At 44.8% G+C, this 20157-nt stretch overlaps 1 protein-coding gene across 2 annotated transcripts in view; it reads left to right on the top strand.

The window, feature by feature from the left end:
- The window catches only part of CAPN7 (calpain 7), a 79274-nt gene that overhangs the window by 18182 nt on the left and 40935 nt on the right, over positions 1-20157 (top strand). For both annotated transcript variants that reach the window (XM_044293841.1, XM_044293840.1), the window contains exons 3-6: positions 1367-1524; positions 3523-3590; positions 6742-6948; positions 7052-7138. In XM_044293841.1, coding sequence (XP_044149776.1) covers positions 1367-1524; positions 3523-3590; positions 6742-6948; positions 7052-7138 — 520 coding nt within the window. The remainder of the gene's footprint in view (positions 1-1366; positions 1525-3522; positions 3591-6741; positions 6949-7051; positions 7139-20157) is intronic.

Below are 20157 nucleotides of genomic sequence, written 5' to 3'. Positions count from 1 at the left end.
TCCTTCTCCCATACCATGTAGATTGTAAGCCCTCACGGGCAGGGCCCTCTCTCCTTCTGTACCAGTTTGTAACTCATTTTGTTTATGATTAGTGCAATTGTCTGTATCATGTATGTGCACCCCTTATCATATGTACAGCGCTATGGAATGAATGGCGCTTTAATAATAAATAATAATAATAATAAATAGAGTTTTTCTAACTCTTTTTGAGGACAAATTCGTAGATTTCTTACAGTTAGGGCGCATTCACGCCGCCTTATGAACAGGTCCGCACCTGTGAGCCTTTCTTAAGTGTATAACAGTGTTTTCCAGTTATTACATGCATAGTACTTCATATGTCTACTTACATGAATTTAGAAATAGCCAGGATTTTCTGAAATTGTATTCCTATAAATATGGTTTATGTTCTATAGAAGTAGCCTGATTACTAACATGATAGTAAGAAAAAACCTGCTGTCACCATTTTACTAAGGAAATGTATTACTAAATTGGCCATAAGGATATTAGTATATATTGGTTATACCGTTCAGTGAGGAGATCTGTCACCTCCATCATCGCTAAGTAAGGGAAGTGCATAGTAGCACATAGAACCTCATTCACAATCTTTCTTTCAGCCATCAGTGTTTCTTATCTTCAGAAAAATAACTTTGAAATGCAAATGAGCCTTCAAAGTGCCCAGCTGAGCATTAAGGTCAATTTAGACTGCCCGGTCTCGAGCAGATTATCGGAAGGCGTTCCTACGAACGCTCATTCCCGACAATCTGCCCATCTAAATGTGCACCCAAGGAACGAGCGAAACGCTCGTTTATCTAGTGATCCTGTCTTTCATCCGGGCACACCAATCATCGTTTCTGGGCAGCAGATCGTGCTGTCTAAACAATGATCTGTTGCCTAGAAACAATGATTCTGTATGGGGGCGAGGGATCGCAGTGAGACACTTTAGCACTGCACACGCGCGGGATTTTGACGTGATGCTGCAGCAAACAGATGGGCAGAGCTAGGGCTGGAATTTGACATTGAGGCGGGGGGCGCTCCATGTCAACGATGAGAGGAGACGGGCTCCGCGTGCAGGTGGGCTTGGGCACTGGCAAGAGGCATGCCTGGGCTCCTTCTGCCAAGAAGAACGCCCCCCGCTGGGCACTTTACAGGCTTATTTGCGTTTCAAACAAAGTGCTTTTTCTGAAGATAGGAAGCACTGATGGCTGAAAGAAAGGTACAATTGTGAATAAGGTGCTATGTGCTAGTATGCAATTCCCTTACTTAGATAGTGATGGAGGTGACAGAATCGATATTTTCACAGAAGAGCTCCACATCGCCTAGAGGACTGTATTAACCTGTGTTCTGTACTGTTCACAATATCACACAGTTCAAGCCCAGAACATTGACCCCTTAAAGTCAAAGCAGCATTTGGATCTAGAACGAGCGCACTTCCTTGTCACCCAGGCGTTTGATGAAGACGACAAAGGCAATGTAGAAGAGGCGATTGAGCTGTACTCTCAGGCAGTGGAGCTTTGCCTGACGACGGTGAGTGACATGTCCGGAAATGTACATGATGCTTGACACTGATGGCACAGATGAAGAGATAAGAGACGGCATATGTTCAGTAATGTCTGCTGGACTGACAGGAAATCTCGGCGGTGTCACCTGCCACATAAAAGTGTGTTCTTCTGTAGCAAGAGAAGTTTGGCCCTCTTCACACTGGCGTGTAATGATTTCCAACTTTGTGACAGTTCTGATGGATCAGTTACGACAAATCCATTTTATGTTTCAATCGCCTCAAGTTACCTAGTGGCATCCATTTTATTTTTGATGGATATGACGCTACGCTATTTTGAGCCTGACTGAAAATATAAACCAAAATGCTGTGCCAGATCCATCACAACGGTCCCTATTGACTTACAATGACGTTAGGCTCCACCACATGGTCTGTCATTTAGATGATACAACTAGCAGTGCAGAGACTACTGCAGGTGTGAACAGAGCTTTAATCCTTGTTTTATTGTAGCATGGTAGAGCACATGAACTCCATTCTCTCCAGTTATTCATAGTACAGCGGTCAGTGTGAAAACCAGAGCATTTCAGAATGTATATTTTCCTATATGAATGGTCACATTCAGATGATCCATTTCCTATAAATCAATATCAGATCAGTGGGGACTCCCTGTACCCCCACAATCAATTGTTTGAAGAGGTTGCGGGACTCCACTGAGCACCGCAGCCTCTTCCTAGGCCAGTGACGTCACGTTCATTTGTTACATCCAAAGTCGCTTTGTTCATAACTTCGGATGGGCCTGGGCTATCCCCACACTGCAGAAAGATCCACAGAATATCCCAAATGCAGAGGGTAAAATCCGTAGAATATCCGCAGCAAAATAAAATGGAATTTCGCCTGCGGAATCTCTGGAAAATTTGTCTTGTGTGGCTGCAACTAGTGATGAGCTAAGCGAGCTTTGGATGTTACATCCGAAGTCTCTTCGTTCATGACTTCGGATTAATACTGTATGGAGATCTGTCTTGGTACAGTATTAAAATGTATGGGCTCCGATGAGCCGAAGCAGTTGATTTTTAAAGCGGAAAGCCACTTTAAAACTTGAAACCAAACTCCGCTTCAGTTCTGAGGTACCAGTCAGAACCGAAGCCCAGTTCGGTTTCAAGTTTGAAAGTGTTTTTCCACTTTAAAAATCAATAACCGAAGTTATTTAACGAAGTCCTGCACAACTTTGCGAATAACTAACTTTGTCTCATCGGAGCCCATACCTTTTTATACTGTATGGAGACAGATCTCCGTACAGTATTATTCCGTACTTATGAACAAAGCGACTTTGGATGTAACACCCGCTCATCACTACAACCTTAAGGAGGTGCCCACAAAACATAACAGTTGTTGGATATTGCCTTTAATTGCTTGTTATGGCGCCTGCCCCTTTGATTCCTTCCCCAGAAAACGTATTGATTACGACAACAGAAGGGTCATAAAATGTGTTGAGGCAAATAAAATAAAAATTCCCATGAGGACATCCCTTGTCAGCATGACTTAAGGTCATATGAATATGAAAGAGGGGTGCCCCACTCCAAACGTCCTCCCCACTATGAGCCACTAACAATCAGGAGATTTATCATCTCCCCGCACCTATTTTTGTGGCATAAAAAAGTCATAAACACTGTGGCGCTTGAGCGCCTCCCTCGCCACTTTCTGAAAAGGGGGCGTGGTGAGGGCGGGGCCAAGTGTGTATGAAGACAGAAATCTACGCCAGTTCTGAGCTGCCGTAGATTTCACTCTGGCGCACAGACTGTTGGACGCGCGCCCTAATATGAGGAGGTACAGGCCTAGGCGCATCGTCCGGTTCCTCAGGAGATTTCTCTTTGATACCACTCTCAGCAGAGGTTTTATTTCTTTTTAAAAATGAATGCTGTGATTGCTATGGGTAACAAAGACATGTTTTCAATCATTTATAATTCATGAAATTGTTGGAAATCATTCATTATTTTTCTTTCTAACAATTTGTTAATTTTTCTGTTTAGTCCAATGAAACTACGGATCAACACATGCAAACAAAACTGAAGCAGTTGGCTCGACAAGCTTTGGACAGGTGATCACCTCCATGTTTCGGAGCAGTTCTTCATAGTGTGTCAGCCGCCTCTTGCCTGTGGCACATTCCTTTGTCGGCATGTCATATATTCGCGGAAATCACACTTGCATTAATTCTTTTGAAGTGAAATACTTGTACAGTCGGACTGTGCTGCCAAACAACAATCCTTTAAAGCAGTCATTCCCAACCAGCCCTGTTACAGCAGGGGTACCCCTGAAAAATGCCTCCACGCTTGAGGTACCCTCAAAGGGGTTAGCCAGCTTTTTAGGCTACTTTCACACTGGCGTTTTGGCTTTCCGTTTGTGAGATCCGTTCAGTTTTGCCCTAATGCATTCTGAATGGAAAAGGATCCGCTCAGAATGCATCAGTTTGCCTCCGATCAGTCTGCATTCTGCCCGTGCGGACTTTTAGATTCTGCCTCGTTGAGCGAAGTGCGCATGCGCGCGAAAATGCGCGAACGCGCGCGAAAATGCGCGAACGCGCGCGAATGCAGAATCTAAAAGTCCGCACGGGCGCATCAGGCACAGGCCTGTGCGCACGCGCGGGATCTTTGAAAAGGAGGAGGGGGCACTGAGGAGAGCCGGAGGCAGATTTCATTACATCGAGGTGGCGCTGAAAGGATCATGGGAGGAGCTGGGCACCAACGGCGGCGGCGGAGAGCGGCAGATTCAGACCTTCAGAAACGCCCTGGGCACCTTATCCAGAAGATTGACAGGTTAGATAAAAGCGATTTTTATCAAAACTACACGGCGGATTTATCTTATAACAACAGCTTTGTAATGACAAGGGCACCATGGAGAGAACAATAGTTTTAAAAGGGGGGGTTAGAAACTGGTGACAGAGTCCCTTTAACTGTCAGCCCCCGCCTGCTGTACCTGGTGAAAAAATCATACTTCCCTGCTCCTCATCACTCCGTTTCAGCTCCCTGGCTCTCTTCACCGGTCTTCCAATTCCCGTCCTGTAAACTTCTAGATTTTAGGGTCAGGTCTGCCAATGACTGTCCTCATTGGTGATGTGTCCCCAAACAGCATGTCAGCAGGTCATATGCAGCTTGGGGAATCTACCCATATGTTTTTAGCCTTAAAGCGTTTGTGTCATCTCATACATTGGGGGCATATCACTAGGATACGCCCCATAGTGTCTAGGTGTGGGTCCCACGGAGCCTGCAAAGAGGAGGGAGCGGACTGCGCTTGTGCATCCACCCTCCATTAATTTCTATGGGACTGCCGAAAATAGGCGCGCATTGGCTATTTCCATCAGCCCCATAGACGTAAATGCAGCCGTGGCCTCGCTTGTTCGGTGCGCTTCCCATTCATTTCTATGGGACTTCCGAAGACAGCCGAGTGAGCTCTGTTTTAGAGATAGGGGATTGTCCCATCTCTGTGACCGACCTCAGCAGTCTCATGTCATTTACTGCTGAGGTCAGTGATTGGCTGCAGTCAGCACTGGAAATGATGAGGGATTCAGTGGACACTATCTGTTCTTTTATTCTTTTAATACATTGAGGGCATGTTCACATCTACATTGGAGGCTCCGTTCAGGGAGAAGTGTCAATGCATGCAGGACTTTCTCTCCGCTAAAGAAAAGGTTCTCCCAAACAGAAACCAAATGGATCCCATTATAGTCAATAGGATCTGTTCGGGTAGGTTCTTGTCAGTTATGCACTGAATCCGGTACTTCCAATATTTTTGTTGTTCTGCTCCTAGAACAAAGTGGAACAACGGAAATAAAAAACGCTGATGCTTTGGGGAGATTTTCAAAGTTGGATATTAGATGGACAACCCATTTGCGCTCTAAACTTCCTCCTATTGTTTTCAATGGAAATCCGTGCCACGGTTCATGCAGCTGAGGATTTTTTTATGTGTGCGGTTTTGAAGACCGCACCAAGAACAGACATATCCATTCTTGGTCCAGGTACCATGCTGACACCACAGGAGATCAGAAGGAGCCTGCTCACAATTTAGTTCCATTCAGAGGAGATAATCCAAGAATGAGACTGCAGCATGTCAAATCAATAAGCCACGGTTTCTGCCGTGGGTTATACGACAGATTTTGACAACATACCCTAAGGCTACCTGCAAGCGGGTTTTAAAACAGAAATGCTGTGTGGATTTTTGTGTTGATTTGTCTGCGTATCCATACAAAAATGTTGTTGCAGATTTTGATGCGGTTTTCCCCCAATCTCACCATTTGCATCAGGGTGGATTTGATTTAAATCACTAGTCAGTAAGGCTTGATTTAAATCATAGTTTTCTACATAAAGACTAATTCTTGCTGGTATAACTTATAATATGCAAGTAGATGAAGATTTTTAGAATAACAACTTTTCATATTAGTTTGATTAGGTTGATTCTGTATTCATAGGTTTGTAGACGTTAGGATTAGGGTCTTTTTCTCAACTCTGTTCATGTTATAAAATGTTTGCTGTGAAGAAGAGGCATGTGATCTCTGCTGAGTCAAATTCAGTTTTGAGAACTGCAAAAGTAAACCAAGCATCTGTAATGATAGCTTGTAGGCAGAGAAACTGCCCAATAATCTTTAAAAAAAAATTCTAGAAGAGCATGACATTGTGAATGGATTAATGGAATTTATTTACCAAAAAAAATTAAACATATACAGCCTTATTCTACATAATTAAAAAACGAATCTTTATTTCATGATGGAAAAACCTTTGGATGGTAATATATTTTCCTCAAAAAGCATTTTATATTAAAAAAAAAATCCGATTTAAATCCCATATATAAAAAAAATCATAGATTTTTATCCACCCTGATTTGCATTGCAAAGGGTTAAAGCTGTACTAAAAATCCGCAGAAACAATTGACATGCTGCGGATTTCAAAATGTGCATGATAGGTCAATTTCTGCATCGAAATAAAAAGTAAAGTGTACGTGCGATTTTTCTAATCTAATCCACTTTTGCGCTCTAAAAAAACAGTATAATCCACAATGTGTGGAATTATCCTTTGGGTTAAGAAACATGCAATCAAGTGCTACACGTCTCTGACAAGTGGTCCATGTTTAGAAGTTATCATTTCAGCCCAGTAGTTATAAAGATTGCATCTTTGACTTCATTAGGCTGTTGAATGAACCGTTTTTTAGAAATCCGGTATGACTGCCAGTATGAAACTTTTCTTTATTTTCTTCAATAGAGCAGAATCGCTGAAAGACTCCATGTTTAAAGCCGCTTCAAAAGATAAGCCATCTGCCCCCAAGCAAAACCAAAACCAACCGACACGAAACTTCCTGCCTTTGGGTCCAGACTTCAGCCTAAACGATAAACCGGCATCTGCCAGACCGTCCCAGAACAGCGAGCCCCCTCGTCAGAGGTATACAGCGGAGGAAATAGAAGTGCTGAGGTAAGCGATCTCAGCTGTACACGTTACTGGTGTCTCACACTGCCTTCATTACATAAGTGTATTCCTTTATGTTCCAGGCTGACAGTCTTCATCTTTTTTACAGGAAGACCTCAAAAATTAATGGCATTGAATATGTGCCTTTCATGAGCGTTGATCTGCGAGAGCGCTTCGCCTTCCCTATGCCTTTCTCGTAAGTGAGCGGTAAAGTAATAGTAAGCAAATGAAAAGTAAAAATTCATTGCGTAACACAGAAAGGCAATATGTAAAAATATACACAGTTTATTAAAAGAAACCTAAAGAAAGTTGTTTTTATATTAAAGGGAATGTGTCATCAGAAAATGACCTATTGTTTAAAGAGGACCTTTCATGGCTTTTTTTTTTGTTTAGATAAATACCTTTCCTTTCCGGGGGACCTTTCCTTTACACTGCTGCCACCCTGCCTGTTTTTTTTCAAATATCGCTCCTACCCCCCCTGTGCCCTCCTGCAGTTTTCCCACTTAGTATGTTAATACTGAGCATCGGTACAGGGAGGAGGAGACGACGCCAGGGTTTCTCATTGGGCGTCTCCTTCTCCCTTGCTGTGCCGCGATCCAATCACAGCGGAGAGCGTCACAGCCAGGGAGAAGGTGAGCTTTTTTTTCTCTCTGCTGTGATTGGATCAGCGGGGGGGTTCCCCGCAAGGAAAGGTATTTATCTGAACTAAAAAAAAAACACGAAGGGTCCTCTTTAAATCACATTTTTATGTTTAACATATTTTTAAAGAATTTTCGATGAGGTTCTTTTTAATTTTCCATGTCAATATCTATATGTAATCAAAAACCATAAAATCCTGAGGTTTTCGCACTGGCCACTAAGAATAATAATCGGTGCCACTTCTAGGTCTATACACATCACTTTCCTGCAATTATCTGCTTATTTGTAATTCTAATCCTGCCTGTAATGATATCACCTCTGTGTATAGATAAGACAGGATCCACTATTCACAACCTCTGCACAGGTCACACAGCATGCCTAGAAAATTCTCCCATAGAAGTTAATGAGGTCCCCTCCTGTCCATTGTGTCTATGGCCCATGGGGCTGCCGTAAAGCATTTTTCTTAAAGGGGTTTTGCCACTTCAGCAAATAGCATTTATTATGCAGAGAAAGTTTCCATGGTTACGACCACCCGGCAGTCCAGCAGCGGTGGTTGTACTTGCACACTATAGAAAAAAGCACCAGCCTATGTGAGCTCCCACCGTCCCAGCCACCAGAAAGGCTGACATTTTTTCTTATAGTGTGCAAGCACGGCCACCACTGCTGGATTACAGAGTGGTTGCACCAGTCTAAGTGAGCTCCCACGGTCCTGGCCACAAGAGAGGCTGGCATTTTTTACTGTAGTGTGCAAGCACGGCCACCGCTGATGGATTACAGGGTGGTCTGTAACCATGGAAACGAGCAGTATATAATGTGATGGAAAAATGAACCAAGCCAGCAAAGGAAGCAATGTGGACAATCACAATACATTAGTAAGTGTCTTGTAATAACTTTCTCTACATGATAAATGCCACTTGCTGAAGTAACAAATCCCCTTTAACCACCTCCGGACCGCCTAACGCAGATGTGCGGTCCGGAGGTTGCAGCGCTGCGCACAGTCACGCATATACGCGTCATCTCGCGAGACGCGAGATGACGCGAGTATGCGCCCGCGCGTGCGCAGTTTGCGCCGGCATTTCGTTCAGGACCATTTCGTCAGCAACCTGCCAGCCAATGATCGTGGCTGGCAGGTTGCTGATTTTTAAAAAAGCCAATCACAGAGCCAGATAGCAGATCATATTTGTAAATATGATCTGTTATATGGCTGCCTGCTCCTCTGCTGGTTCTTTTCGTCGGTTGGATCCAGCAGAGGAGCAGGCTTCACAGTGAGTACACCAAACAGCACACTTTAGCCCCAGATCACCCCCCTGAATCCCAATTAACCCTTTGATCACCCCTTTGATCACCCCTGTCAATCACAAGTGAAAAGAAAAAAGTGATCAGTGCAAACTGTCACTTTTTTTTTTTCACTGTTATTGACCGTTAGGTTTCAGTATAGTTTAGGTCCCTTGGTTAGGTAGTTTAGGGATCAGTTAGCGCCCAGCCCACCGCACCGCAGTCCGTTATTCGCTGATTAGCGTATCGCTAATCAGCATTTGTACTTTTATAGTATCTGGAAGTGATCAAAACTATAATAGTACTAGTGTCACTTTAGTTCGCCCTCCACCCAAAACGCAGTGTTTGCCCGATCAGGCCTGATCGGTCGCCCACACGTGCGTTCGCCCACACCCACCCCACCGCAGTGACAAAAAAATTTTTTTTTTTGATCACTGCACATTCACTTTACACGCACTGCGGCGATAAAAAAAAATCAGTTTTGATATTTTTTATCAACCGCAGCGGCCTCCGGTACTTCGCTAGCCTCCCCTTTGTAAGACAGGCTTGCTTTTTTTTTCTTGGGTAGTCTCAGGGAATACCCCTAAATTTAGTTGCCCACATGTCTAACAGGGGGTATTCCTCTGAAGAGGCCTACAGGCTTCTGACCCAGTCGGATGAGGAGTGGGAACCCTCATCTGATGAATCCAGCGGGTCAGAATACGAACCTGTAGAAAGCAGTGGCTCTCTGACCCAAAGTTCGGACGAGGAGGCTGAGGTCCCTGATACCACCAGGCGTACCCGGCCCCGTGTCGCTAGACCGCAGGTTGCGCAGGATCCGCTTCAAGAGCAGCAGAGTGGGGCTGGTGCTGTCGGATTACGTGGTGAGGCATACACCAGCAGCCCAGCCCTCCCTGGACCTAGTACCAGCACTGCCGTACAACCTGGTGAAGTAGCGAGCACCAGAAGGGCAGTTGAAGCTGGTACGGTGGCACGTGCAGTAGTGACCCCGTCGCAGCCACCGCAAAGACGTGCCCGTAGAGCCCCTAGAATCCCAGAGGTGCTGGCAAACCCTGATTGGCAGTCCCCAACTTCAGCCGCACCTGTAGTTTTCCCTTTCACTGCCCAGTCTGGAGTTCGGGTTGAGACAGCTCAGATCGGTTCGGCCCTGGGATTTTTTGAGCTGTTCTTGACTGCGGAGCTTTTAGACTTAGTTGTGGCCGAAACAAACAGGTATGCCACACAATTTATCACCGCTAACCCGGGAAGCTTTTATGCCCAGCCTTTCCGGTGGAAACCAGTCCAAGTTTCCGAACTTAAAACTTTTCTGGGCCTCCTCCTCAACATGGGCCTGATAAAAAAGCATGAATTGCGGTCATATTGGTCCACGAACCCGATTCATCACATGCCCATGTTCTCTGCTGCTATGTCCAGGCCACGTTTTGAGGCCATCCTGCGGTTCCTGCACTTTAGTGACAACACCGCCTCCCGTCCCAGGGGCCACCCTGCTTTTGACCGGCTCCACAAAATTCGGCCCCTCATAGACCATTTCAACCAGAAATTTGCAGATATTTATACCCCAGAGCAAAACATCTGCATAGACGAGTCCCTGATACATTTTACCGGGCGCCTTGGCTTCAAACAATACATCCCAAGCAAGCGCGCCCGGTATGGGGTCAAATTGTATAAGCTCTGTGAAAGGGCCACAGGCTATACCCACAAATTTCGTGTCTATGAGGGAAAAGATCAGACCCTGGAGCCGGTCGGTTGCCCTGACTACCTGGGGAGCAGTGGGAAGACAGTTTGGGACTTGGTGTCACCCTTATTCGGCAAGGGGTACCATCTTTATGTGGACAATTTTTACACAAGTGTGGCCCTCTTTAGGCATTTGTTTCTAGAACGGATTGGTGCCTGTGGTACCGTGCGAACTAGTCGCGCGGGCTTCCCCCAACGGCTCGTTACCACCCGTCTTGCAAGGGGGCAGAGGGTCTCACTGTGTAACGAAGAACTGCTCGCGGTGAAATGGAGAGACAAGCGTGACGTTTACATGCTCTCCTCCATTCACGCAGACACGACAATACAAATTGAGCGAGCAACCCGTGTCATTGAAAAGCCCCTCTCAGTCCACGACTATAACCTCCACATGGGAGGGGTGGACTTCAATGACCAGATGTTGTCTCCGTATTTAGTTTCCCGACGCACCAGACGCTGGTATAAGAAGGTGTCTGTATATTTAATTCAATTGGCTCTGTATAATAGTTTTGTTCTCTACAGTAAGGCTGGGAGAACACGATCCTTCCTCAAATTTCAGGAAAAGATCATCGAGAACCTCCTGTACCCAGGAGGTTCCGTGGCCCCATCCACCAGTGTAGTTAGCCGTCTACATGAGCGACATTTCCCCAATGTCGTTCCTGGTACCTCAACCCAACAGTCACCCCGAAAAAGATGTCGTGTCTGTAGCAGGAGTGGAATAAGGCGTGACACCCGCTATTTCTGTCCTGACTGTCCTGACCACCCTGCCCTATGCTTTGGAGAGTGTTTCCGGAAGTACCACTCACAGGTACACTATTAGCATAGGGATCATCTCACCAGGACAGGCACACAGGGCTATTAGGGCCCATTCACTCACTGCTGCTGCAAACGTCTCCTTTCACATGGGACAAAGTGCATAACGCACTTCGCCACATCTTTGGGCGATTTGCGCTTTGCACATTGACCCATGGGGAAGGAGAGGTTTGTTCTATAAAGGTAAAAAAACAAAAACAAAAAAAAAAACACCAGTAAGCAAAAAGGTTAATGTTCAGTTAAAAAAGTTAAAGTTTATATGTTCTGTTGCAAAGTTAATAAAATTATTGCGTTGCGGCCTGGTTTTTTCTTTTTTTTTTTTTTCTTTTTTTACCTTCCAGGTGGACCAACCTAGCTGCAGCACCGATGTGCATTCTGACAGAAGCATTGCGCTGCTGTCAGATTACACGCAAGTCGGTGTATGCGGCGCTGCAAGACGGGATTTTCTCTTCTGCAGTGACAGATACGTTTGCCAAGGCATACGAGCTGAGGAGGAGGCGGCGTTCCTATGCTTTGGCAAACACTTTGTATATACATATATATAAAAAATATTAAAAAAAATCCCGGCAATGATTTATTCATCCACATCGATTGATGTGAATGGAGAAATCTGGTTTGCCAGGGCATACGAGCTAAGTGGGTATGGATGTAGGGCGGAGCTCCTATGTCCTGGCAGACGCCTTTCCCCTCCATTTTTTTTTTTGGCAGAGATTTTTTCATCCACATTGATCGATGCGAATGAAGAAATCTGTGCCGTTCATTTTTTTCTTTCAGCCCAGAGGCTGAACGGAAAAAAAAATCTCATTACCTGTATGCTCAATATAAGGAGAATAGCAGAAACTCCTAATGCTGGCCATACATGTAATGATTGCGGAGACCCTCAAATGCCAGGGCAGTACAAACACCCCACAACTGACCCCATTTTGGAAAGAAGACACCCCAAGGTATTTGCTGAGGGGCATATTGAGTCCATGAAAGATTTAAATTTTTGTCCTAAGTTAGCGGAAAGTGAGACTTTGTGAGAAAAAACTAAAAAAAAAATCAATTTCCGCTAACTTATGCAAAAAAATAAAAATTTCTATGAACTTGCCAGGCCCCTCATTGGATACCTTGAGGTGTCTTCTTTCCAAAGTGGGGTCACATGTGGGGTATTTATACTGCCCTGGCTTTTTAGGGGCCCTAAAGCGTGAGAAGAAGTCTGGGATCCAAATGTCTAAAAATGCCCTCCTAAAAGGAATTTGGGCACCTTTGCGCATCTAGGCTGCAAAAAAGTGTGACACATCTGGTATCGCCGTACTCAGGAGAAGTTGGGCAATGTGTTTTGGGGTGTCATTTTACATATACCCATGCTGGGTGAGATAAACATCTTGATCAAATGCCAACTTTGTATAAAAAAATTGGAAAAGTTGTCTTTTGCCAGGATATTTCTCTCACCCAGCATGGGTATATGTAAAATGACACCCCAAAACACATTCCCCAACTTCTCCTGAGTACGGCGATACCAGATGTGTGACACTTTTTTGCAGACAAGGTGGGCAAAGGGGCACATATTCCAAAGTGCACCTTTCGGATTTCGCAGGCCATTTTTTACACATTTTGATTGCAAAGTTCTTCTCACACATTTGGGCCCCTAAATTGCCAGGGCAGTATAACTACCCCACAAGTGACCCCATTTTGGAAAGAAGACACCCCAAGGTATTCCGTGAGGGGCATGGCGAGTTCCTAGAATTTTTTATTTTTTGTCGCAAGTTAGTGGAATATGAGACTTTGTAAGGAAAAAAGAGAAAAAAAAAAAATCATCATTTTCCGCTAACTTGTGACAAAAAAAAATAAATTCTAGGAACTCGCAGTGCCCCTCACGGAATACCTTGGGGTATCTTCTTTCCAAAATGGGGTCACTTGTGGCGTAGTTATACTGCCCTGGCAATTTAGGGGCCCAAATGTGTGAGAAGTACCTTGCAATCAAAATGTGTAAAAAATGGCCTGCAAAATCCGAAAGGTGCACTTTGGAATATGTGCCCCTTTGCCCACCTTGGCAGCAAAAAAGTGCGACACATCTGGTATCGCCGTACTCAGGAGAAGTTGGGGAATGTGTTTTGGGGTGTCATTTTACATATACCCATGCTGGGTGAGAAAAATATCTTGGTCAAATGCCAACTTTGTATAAAAAAATGGGAAAAGTTGTCTTTTGCCAAGATATTTCTCTCACCCAGCATGGGTATATGTAAAATGACACCCCAAAACACATTCCCCAACTTCTCCTGAGTACGACGATACCAGATGTGTGACACTTTTTTGATGCCAAGGTGGGCAAAGGGGCACATATTCCAAAGTGCACCTTTCGGATTTCACCGGTCATTTTTTACACATTTTGATTGCAAAGTTCTTCTCACACATTTGGGCCCCTAAATTGCTAGGGCAGTATAACTACCCCACAAGTGACCCCATTTTGGAAAGAAGACACCCCAAGGTATTCTGTGAGGGGCATGGTGAGTTCCTAGAATTTTTTATTTTTTGTCGCAAGTTAGTGGAATATGAAACTTTGTAAGAAAAAAATAAAAATAAAAAATCATCATCATTTTCTGCTAACTTGTGACAAAAAATAAAAAGTTCTATGAACTCACTATGCCCATCAGCGAATACCTTAGGGTGTCTACTTTCCGAAATGGGGTCATTTGTGGGGTTTTTCTACTGTTTGGGCATTGTAGAACCTCAGGAATCATGACAGGTGCTCAGAAAGTCAGAGCTGTTTCAAAAAGCGGAAATTCACATTTTTGTACCATAGTTTGTAAATGCTATAACTTTTACCCAAACCATTTTTTTTTTTTGCCCAAACATTTTTTTTTTATCAAAGACATGTAGAACAATAAATTTGGCGAAAAATTTATATATGGATGTCGTTTTTTTTGCAAAATTTTACAGCTGAAAGTGAAAAATGTCATTTTTTTGCAAAAAAATCTTTACATTTTGATTAATAACAAAAAAAGTAAAAATGTCAGCAGCAATAAAATACCACCAAATGAAAGCTCCATTAGTGAGAAGAAAAGGAGGTAAAATTCATTTGGGTGGTAAGTTGCATGACCGAGCGATAAACGGTGAAAGGAGTGTAGTGCCGAAGTGTAAAAAGTGCTCTGGTCATGAAGGGGGTTTCACCTAGCGGGGCTGAGGTGGTTAAGACCTCCTCTGCTCAGCTATCAGTGACTGAGAGCTATGTACATATGTATACACACTTAGGCTTCATGCACACAAACGTATTTTCGGTTTGCATTTTTTACAGATCAAATGCAGACCCATTCATTTCTGTGGGGCCGCAAAAAATCCATTTATCACGTAGAGAAAGTTAAGACAAGGCACTTACTAATGTATTGTGATTGTCCATATTGCTTCCTTTGCTGGTTTGGTTCATTTTTCCATCACATTATATACTGCTCGTTTCCATGGTTACAGACCACCCTGTAATCCATCAGCGGTGGCCGTGCTTGCACACTATAGGAAAAAATGCCAGCCTCTCTGGTGGCCAGGACCGTGGGAGCTCACTTAGACTGGTGCTTTTTTCTATAGTATGCAAGCACGACCACTACTGCTGGACTGCAGGGTGGTCGTAACCATGGAAACTTTCTCAGCATAATAAATGCTATTTGCTGAAGTGGCAAAACCCCTTTGATGCTTTCTAAATGCTGTTAAAGGGGTTATTCCATGAATAATGTAAAAAATCCAAATCAGACATCATATAGCACATGACAATCTCCCTCTGACAAAGCCAGAACCAGCCCTGGACCTCACTTGGATCCAGAGATCTCCCCATTCATTGCTCTGCTAGATTTATATCAAGCTGGCAGCTCAAGGGGAGTGTCTTTTCTGCTGCAGCTCAGGGGGCGTGTCCATGCTCTCCCTATCACAGCTCAGGGGGCAGCTGAAGGATGAAACACAGCATGTGTGGCCTTTTTATTGAGTGGCACCTGAGGGGTTAATAGCGGCGGATCACAGCGCGCAGTCATAGAGGCTGGGTGCCAGGTATGGGATATGTCCGGCACCCGCAGCCTGCGTTTGTGTTAAGCATAAACGATATTTATTGGTGGTGCAGTGCGCCGAAACCCCCCCCCCCCCAACCGCAGTATTATAAATTAGAATCATTGGTGGTGCAGTGCGTCCCCAACCCCCCCGCCCCCCCCCCCCCCCCCATCCCCCAAGTATTATCATTGGTGGTACAGTGGCAGTTCCGATCGGAGCCCCAGCAGTGTAATCCTGGGGCTCCGGATCGGGTTACCATGGCAGCCTGGACGCTATTGAAGCCCCGACTGCCATAGTCAGCTCCATGCTGCTGTGTGTACAAAGTACAGAGTGTGAGGTCCTATTCGTCCTGATAGAGCTCAATCAGGGTGAATAGGACAAGGGATGAAAGATCCCAGGTTCTAGCCCTTAAGGGTTTCTACCACTTTGATTTCACATAATTAGGTGTCAGACACTAGCGATCCGCTAGTGTCTGCTCTGCCAAACAATCCTGCTATAATAGCTTTTGGGGCAGCCGTTTACCTAAAAAAAGAACTTATATTAATATGCTAATGACCCTCTAGGTGCTATGGGGCGTCATTAGCACCTAGAGGATCGGTCTACCGTCACAAGATGCCGCCGCCCAGCGCGTCCCTCCAGCCCGCCCATCTCCTCCGGAATGCGATCAAACGGACACTTCACGCGCATGCGCCGTGCGCGGCTGTATTCGGCGCATGCGCAGTGAATGTCCGACCGCTTCCCTGCTCAGACATCTTCACTGCGCCTGCGCCGATGAAGTCCGGAGGAGATGGGCGGGCTGGAGGGACGCGCTGGGCGGCGGCATCTTGTGACGGTAGACCGATCCTCTAGGTGCTAATGACGCCCCCATAGCACCTAGAGGGTCATTAGCATATTAATATAAGTTCTTTTTTTAGGTAAACGGCTGCCCCAAAAGCTATTATAGCAGGATTGTTTGGCAGAGCAGACACTAGCGGATCGCTAGTGTCTGACACCTAATTATGTGATATCAAAGTGGTAGAAACCCTTTAAGGGGGGAAATAGGTATTAACCTCTTAAGGACATAGGGCGTACAGGTACGCCCTTGTGCCCTGGTACTTAAGGACACAGGGCGTACATGTACGCCCTGTGTATTTCTGATCACTGCCGTGCGGCTGGCAGTGATCGGAACCCGGTGCCTGCTCAAATCATTGAGCAGGCACCTAGGCTAAATGCGCCGGGGGGTCCCGTCCCCCATGTCGGCGATCGCGGCAAACCGCAGGTCAATTCAGACCTGCGGTTTGCTGCGATTTCTGCAGTTTCTGATCCCCGCGGTCCCTGACCGCGGGGATCAGAAACTTTAGCATTCCTAAAATGCATCTGTATCCCCCCCCTCCTGCACCCCTTAGTGATTTTTGCCGGGTGGGAGGTGCAGGGGGAGGGGTGCGGGCGGTGCGGGAGGCGGGCGGTGCGGTAGGCGGGATCGCGATCCCCCGCCCGCCTCCCATTGCGTAATCGTTGGTGTCTAGTGGGTATACCAGGGTGCCAGCACATTGCTGGCACCCTGGTATAAACGGCTGACATCGGTGATGCGATGTCAGCCGTTTAACCCTTTCCATACAGCGGTCCGTACGGACCGCTGTATGGAAAAGGTTAACAGCGCAGGGAGCTCCCTCCCTCTCCCATCGGGGGGCTGCTGTGCCTTTGCAGCCCCTCCGAATGGAGAGGGGGAGAGCTCCCAGGCAGCCCCCCAAGCCCCGTCCTTACCCTTCCCCGTCTGCGCAGTTCTGACCATAACTGAGCAGACGGGGAAGGTTCCCATGGCAACAGGACGCCTTCTCAGGCGTCCTGCTGTCCATGGTGCTGAACAGATCTGTGCTGAAAGGCATAGATCTGTTCAGACAAAGTGTAAAATACAGTACAGTACTATATATTGTACTGTACTGTATTATACAGACATCAGACCCACTGGATCTTCAAGAACCAAGTGGGTCTGGGTCAAAAAGAAAGTGAAAAAAAGTGAAAATAAAGTAAAAATCAAAAAACACATTTATCACTGATTAAAAATAAAAAAAATTAAATTCCCTACACATGTTTGGTATCGCCGCGTCCGTAACGACCTGATCTATAAAACGGTCATGTTACTTTACCCAAACGGTGAACGCCATAAAAATAAAAAATTAAAAACTATGATGAAATTGAAATTTTGCCCACCTTACTTCCCCAAAAAGTTAATAAAAGTGATCAAAAAAGTTGTATGTACTCCAAAATTGTAACAATCAAACCGTCATCTCATCCCGCAAAAATCATACCCTACCCAAGATAATCGCCCCAAAACTGAAAAAACTATGGCTCTTAGACTATGGAAACACTAAAACATGATTTTTTTTTGTTTCAAAAATGAAATCATTGTGTAAAACTTACATAAATAAAAAAAAGTATACATATTGGGTATCGCCGCGTCCGTATCGACCGGCTCTATAAAAATATCACATGACCTAACCCCTCAGGTGACCACCGTAAAAAAAAAAAAAAAAGAAACTGTGTAAAAAAATCAATTTTTTGTCATCTTACTTCACAAAAAGTGTAACAGCAAGCGATCAAAAAGTCATATGCACCCCAAAATAGTGCCAATAAAACCGTAATCTCATCCCGCAAAAAATGAGACCCTACTTGAGATAATCGCCCAAAAACTAAAAAAAACTATGGCTCTTAGACTATGGAGACTCTAAAACTTTTTTTTGTTTTAAAAATTAATTCATTGTGTAAAACTTACATAAATAAATAAAATTGTATACATATTAGGTATCGCCGCGTCCGTGACAACCTGCTCTATAAAATTACCACATGATCTAACCTGTCAGATGAATGTTGTAAATAACAAAAAAAAAATGGTGCCAAAAAAGCTATTTCTTGTTACCTTGCCGCACAAAAAGTGTAATATAGAGCAACCAAAAATCATATGTACCCTAAACTAGTACCAACAAAACTGCCACCTTATCCCGTAGTTTCTAAAATGGGGTCACTTTTTTGGAGTTTCTACTCTAGGGGTGCATCAGGGGGGCTTCAAATGGGACATGGTGTCAATAAAACCAGTCCAGCAAAATCTGCCTTCCAAAAACCGTATGGCATTCCTTTCCTTCTGCGCCCTGTCGTGTGCCCGTACAGCAGTTTACGACCACATATGGGGTGTTTCTGTAAACTACAGAATCAGGGCCATAAATAATGAGTTTTGTTTGGCTGTTAACCCTTGCTTTGTAACTGGAAAAAAAATATTAAAATGGAAAATCTGCCAAAAAAGTGAAATTTTGAAATTGTATCTCTATTTTCCATTAAATCTTGTGCAACACCTAAAGGGTTAACAAACTTTGTAAAATCAGTTTTGAATACCTTGAGGGGTGTAGTTTCTTAGATGGGGTCACTTTTATGGAGTTTCTACTCTAGGGGTGCATCAGGGGGGCTTCAAATGGGACATGGTGTCAATAAAACCAGTCCAGCAAAATCTGCCTTCCAAAAACCGTATGGCATTCCTTTCCTTCTGCGCCCTGTCGTGTGCCCGTACAGCAGTTTACGACCACATATGGGGTGTTTCTGTAAACTACAGAATCAGGGCCATAAATAATGAGTTTTGTTTGGCTGTTAACCCTTGCTTTGTAACTGGAAAAAAAATATTAAAATGGAAAATCTGCCAAAAAAGTGAAATTTTGAAATTGTATCTCTATTTTCCATTAAATCTTGTGCAACACCTAAAGGGTTAACAAACTTTGTAAAATCAGTTTTGAATACCTTGAGGGGTGTAGTTTCTTAGATGGGGTCACTTTTATGGAGTTTCTACTCTAGGGGTGCATCAGGGGGGCTTCAAATGGGACATGGTGTCAAAAAAACTGTCCAGCAAAACCTGCCTTCCAAAAACCATACGGCGCACCTTTCACTCTACGCCCCGCTGTGTGGCCGTACAGTAGTTTACGGCCACATATGGGGTGTTTCTGTAAACGGCAGAGTCAGGGCAATAAAGATACAGTCTTGTTTGGCTGTTAACCCTTGCTTTGTTAGTGGAAAAAATGGGTTAAAATGGAAAATTAGCCAAAAAAATGAAATTCTCAAATTTCATCCCCATTTGCCAATAACTCTTGTGCAACACCTAAAGGGTTAACTAAGTTTGTAAAATCAGTTTTCTCGTGCTTTTTTCCATTGGGGGACACAGACCATGGGTATAGCTTAGAGGTATTAGTAGGAGGGACACTATGCAAATGAAAGAGCTCCTCCTCCTCGTTCTATACCCCCAGACTCCACCAGGAGGAACTCAGTCTTTGCTTAGTGTCTGGTGAAGGAGGTTGACACTCTCTGATTCTACTCCTTTTTGTTATTTTTATTCTAGATGGGGACACAGGTCGGCATGGCGCCTTCCTGGTCCCCCGTGGAGTGCCCGCCGCCGTCTTTGGGACGTTGCCTGGCTGCCTCCATTTCCCCCCAAGAAGATAAGTGGATCCGGGCTCGACCTGTTAGCTCCGGCATCCCACCAGCTGCTGGGACGCCTGCTGCCTACCCTCCTCCAGAGCACTGTTCTCCTGGATTGGAGTCAGAAGTCTGAAGAGGCGCATCCCTGCTGGTCTGGACATCGAGGGAGCATGCTGAGCAGATAAGTGTTGCAATCCCTCCCCCTCCCTCTGTGTCTATTTGTCTGTGGCTGCCTGGGTGAGCTTGAAGAAGGATCCTGATGGGGCACTTTCTTCATTTTGGCACTGGAGTACTGGCATCTCTTCCCCTTAA

This window comes from Bufo gargarizans, chromosome 5 (genome assembly GCF_014858855.1).
Source record: "Bufo gargarizans isolate SCDJY-AF-19 chromosome 5, ASM1485885v1, whole genome shotgun sequence".
NCBI classification, from domain to species: Eukaryota; Metazoa; Chordata; class Amphibia; order Anura; family Bufonidae; genus Bufo; species Bufo gargarizans.
This window is presented reverse-complemented; position numbering and strand designations above follow the sequence as displayed.